The 4,116-nt window shown below is 61.0% G+C and overlaps 1 protein-coding gene across 1 annotated transcript in view; it reads left to right on the top strand.

Annotated features, from left to right (window-relative positions):
• Positions 1-1,339: 1,339 nt before the first annotated feature.
• The window catches only part of AGPAT2 (1-acylglycerol-3-phosphate O-acyltransferase 2), a gene marked incomplete at its 5' end in the record, with an annotated part of 3,681 nt that continues 904 nt past the window's right edge, over positions 1,340-4,116 (top strand). The window contains 4 exons of the mRNA XM_008943220.1: positions 1,340-1,473; positions 1,816-1,991; positions 2,175-2,270; positions 3,948-4,020. Coding sequence (XP_008941468.1) covers positions 1,340-1,473; positions 1,816-1,991; positions 2,175-2,270; positions 3,948-4,020 — 479 coding nt within the window. The remainder of the gene's footprint in view (positions 1,474-1,815; positions 1,992-2,174; positions 2,271-3,947; positions 4,021-4,116) is intronic.

The following is a 4,116-nucleotide window of genomic DNA, read 5'->3' as shown; positions in this document are numbered from 1 at the left end:
GCAAAGCCAGGATGAGACACTGGCTGGGTGTTCCCCTGGGAGGCAGAGGTGCTTCCCAAACTGCTGGTGCTGTGCAGCTCTCCAGCTGGACCCTGGGGGGTGGAGAAGCTGACACTGGCCTCAGAGGAGATCCCCTCTCTGCCAGGGAGAAGGTGGGCTCTGAGGCAGTGTCCAGATGCCTGCTGGAGGGCCTGCCAGCTCCTGAACCTGCTCTAGGGCAGAGCAGAGCAGAGTGAAGCAGAAGCAGTGGCTGCTTCTGGGAGCTTTGTTCACGTGCAACCTCCTCTGCCTCCCATCCTGGCAAAGAGCTGCCCAAAATAGCCCCCGTGTGCTGCCAGCTGCTGGCCGTGTCCTTTGGCCGAGTTGGAGGGTCCCCAGCTCCCCCCTGTCTTTTTTTTTGTCGGCAGCTGGGCTGGGCTGGCTCAGTGCCCGGGGCTGCTGCTGCCTCCTGCCAGCTGTGCCCAGCCCCCGGGGGCAGCAGGGAGAGCTGCAGCGTTGTGGAGAGACCTGTGGCTCCACCAGGGAGGTGAACTGATGGGCAGAAGCTGCTTGCTTGGGACACTTGGGCTCCACCAAGCTGCCTGAGGAGCAGCCCAGGGGCTGTGTCCTGCCTCACATTGTACAGGGAGGTGCTGCCTCACTCCCCACCTCCCTGGGGTCTCGTTGGGTGACACCCCCTGTGTTCAGTCGTGTCAAGCAGCATCCTCCAGCACTGTGAGGAGCAGAACCAGCAGAGCCTCCCGTGGGCAAGGGGTGCACACGTGCTGGGGGTGGCAGCTCCCCAAAGAGCTGTTTGAGCAGCCCGTGGGGCCCTGCTGACTGCAGGAGGACAACGCTGGCAGCACCAGAGCAGGCTACAGCCCTGGCACAGCAGGAACAGGCAGCCCTGAGCAGGTCAGACTGGCAGGAGGAGGAGCAGCCCTTGATCCAGCGTTGGAACCAGCGTCTCTCCCTCCTGGAGTTTAGAGATGTCCCAGTTTGCTCTGTTTGAGGGCTCCTGCAGCTGCACTAGGCTGGACTCACCTCTTCCAAAGAGCTGGTGATGAGCCTGGTCAGGAGCTGAGGGAAGCATGGACCGTGGACTCTGGCTGTGCTGGTTTCAAAGTTACTGCTTCTCTCAGGCTCCCAGTAAAACTCCCACACTGGGAGTGGGCAGGGCCTGAAGCATCTTGAGCACATGGAACCATGCAGGACAGACACCTGGGTGGACCACAGGGCAGATGAGGCTGGAGGCTCTCAGTCCAGACAGCTGCTCTTGTCTCCTTCCACCCACCCTGGGGACAGCAGACCCTGTTGCCTCCCCACCCTGCTGCTGCCTGACTGCTCTTTTCTTCTGCAGGATCATCAAAGCTGTGCTCAAGACCTTCAAGTATTTCTTCGGCCTGAGGTTTGAGGTGAAGGGACTGGAGAACTTCGAGGTGGAGGGCCCTGCTATCATTGTGTCCAACCACCAGAGCATCCTGGACATGATGGGTGAGGAGCTGCTGGGAGGGAGGGAGCAGTTCAGCAGTTCTCTTGCTCCCCATCGGAGCAGTCCTGCTCACATCTGGCCTGAGTGCCCTGCCCCAGCTGCTCTGTGCTGCTGAGCCAGCTGCTCCAGCTCTCTGTGCTGGGTCTGGCTGTGACCTGCAGCCCCCTGCCCCTGTACTGCTGTGTGCCACAGCTCCTGCTCTGCTGGTGGCAGCAGAAGCCAGCAGAGAAGCAAGGCTCTGGCGTGTCCCTGGTGGTCCCCTCCACACCTCGGATGTCTCTCCTGTCCCGTGTGGGCGCAGGCAGGGGGTGGCTGCTGGGTCTCACCCTCTGCCTCCCCCTCAGGGCTGATGGAGATCCTGCCTGACAACTGTGCCCAGGTGGGCAAGAAGGAGCTGATGTATGCTGGCACGGTGGGGCTCATCATCTACCTCGGCGGGGTCATCTTCATCAACAGGAAGAGCACCACCAGCGCCAAGATGGTGATGGCAGAGGTGGCCAAGACCATGGTGACTGACAACGTGAGTGTGGCTGTGGTGCTTGGCGGGGTGGCACCTGGCTGGGCATCCTTGGGGTGGCACCCGGGGGATGTGGGACCCCTGGAGCTGGCTCTCCTGTGAGGCAGGCTGGTGGCTCGGCCAGCAGGAAGGGAGCTCTGGCTGTGGGTGGATTGCTGGAGCAGAGACTTCTCTCCCCATGGGCAGGTGAAGGTGTGGGTGTACCCAGAGGGCACGAGGAACTGCACGGGGGATTTGCTGCCCTTCAAGAAAGGAGCCTTTCACCTGGCTGTGCAGGCCCAGGTAAGAGTGCTGTGCTCCTGCACCCCTGGGTGCCTCTGAGCTGGCCACGCAGTGCTGGGGTTGATTTGCTCTCCAGGGAGCTGTGTTCCCAGCTCAGACCCGAGCTCCTCAGCTAAACCACCTTGAAGTGTCCTAAGTGCTGCCCAGCGGGAGCCAAGAGCCTTTTCCACGCCCCCAGGAGTGGGTGTGTGGCTGCAGACAGGGGAGAAGCTGCCGTGTCTGTTCTCCTGCCTGCCCCCACGCTGCGTTCCCGGGCTGCGTTCCCGGTGTCCCCCCTGACGTGGGGGACAGGGACACTTGCCCCCCGGCCCTGGGCTGTGCAGGCAGCTGCCTGGCAGCGCGGCAGGGCAGCCCTGAGGCCCGGAGGTTGGTTCTGGGCGGGGGCCGGGCTCTGAGCTCTCCCGGGGAATCCCGCGGCGGCCTCGGAGTCTCTCAGTCCCCAGGGGGCAGCACTCAATTTGGGATTGCTCGTGCTGGTGAGTTGGAGTAGCCTAAGCCCTGGGCTTGCTCTGTGTGGGAATGGCTGCTCCCTCCCAGGAAGCCCTCTCTGGGTGGCTGAGATCCCTTCTCTCTCCCAAACTACACGGCCTGTGGGCAGTTAGTGGAAGAGCAGACAAACATCACCTTGGCTGTTTGTCAGGGCTGCCAGGGCTCCTGAAGGAGCAGTGCTGTTTGCCTGGGCAGAGCCCCGGGGCCCTGTGCCAGGAATGCTGAAGACCTGGCAGTGCTCTGTGCCCAGGAGGCTGCTGGAACCCGAGCTCAGCTCCCAGGGGCTGGGGACAAGGTGCCAGAGAGGCAGCTGGGAGGAGATGGGTGGCTTATCCTAGAATCATTATGATTGGGAAAGACCCCTGAGATCATCAGGTCCAACCATCAACCCAACGCTCCCATGACCACTAATCCATGTCCCCAGGTGCCACGTCCACATGTTTTTGGAAGACCTGCAGGGCTGGGGACTCCAGCACCTCCCTGGGCAGCCTGGGTCAAGGCCTCACCACTCTGCCAGGAGAGAAATTCTTCCCAATATCCAGTCTAAACCTCCCTTAGTGCAACTTGAGCCAATTTGCACTTGTCCTATCACTAGTAACCTGGGAGAATAGGCCAGCTCCCACCTCACTACAACTACTTTCAGGTAGTTGTAGAGAGCAATAAGGTCTCCCCAGACTAGACAATCCCAGTCCCCTCAGCCACTCCTCATAAGGTGTGTTCCCCAGACCTTTCACCAGCTTCATGGCCCTTCTCTTGCCTCCCTGTGCCTTCTCAGCCTCACTTCTCAGGGCTGGGATGACTGGAGGCCTGGGGGACACTGCTTTTGCTAAAAGAGATGTCCTAGCAGCATCCTGGAGAAGGGAGTAGGTGCCAGATCTCCTGCTGGGTGGGACTGGCCAAGCCCAGGGCGTAGCCTGCTGGGTGCCATCCCCATTCCTGTGGGGCTGAGGCAGCCAGGGCTGGGGCTGACCTGAGCCTGAGGTGTAACCTGGCCCTAGTGCCTTGGATGTCCCTGTGCCTTGAGTTGCTGGGGGTGGTTTCCATCCCATTTGACTCCTGGTTGTCCCAGCCTTTGGAAGCAGGTGTTGCTTCTGGGGCTCTGTGCCTGAGAGCTGGGCCAGCTCAGCTCTGGCCTGCCTTGAGTTGCTGCAGGGCAAGTAACTCCTCCTCTTCCTCTTCTTCCCCAAGGTCCCGGTGATCCCCGTGGTGTATTCATCCTTCACTACCTTCTATAACCCAAAGAAGAACCTATTTACATCAGGTACCAAGGGGTCTTCACAGACCCTTCTGGGGGTCTTCACAGTCACTTGGCGACAGGGTGGTGTGGAGATGCAGCTCACAGGGCTGGGAGAGGGGA

Source organism: Merops nubicus, unplaced genomic scaffold (assembly GCF_000691845.1).
Source record: "Merops nubicus isolate BGI_N331 unplaced genomic scaffold, ASM69184v1 scaffold38096, whole genome shotgun sequence".
Taxonomy (NCBI): Eukaryota; Metazoa; Chordata; class Aves; order Coraciiformes; family Meropidae; genus Merops; species Merops nubicus.
This window is presented reverse-complemented; position numbering and strand designations above follow the sequence as displayed.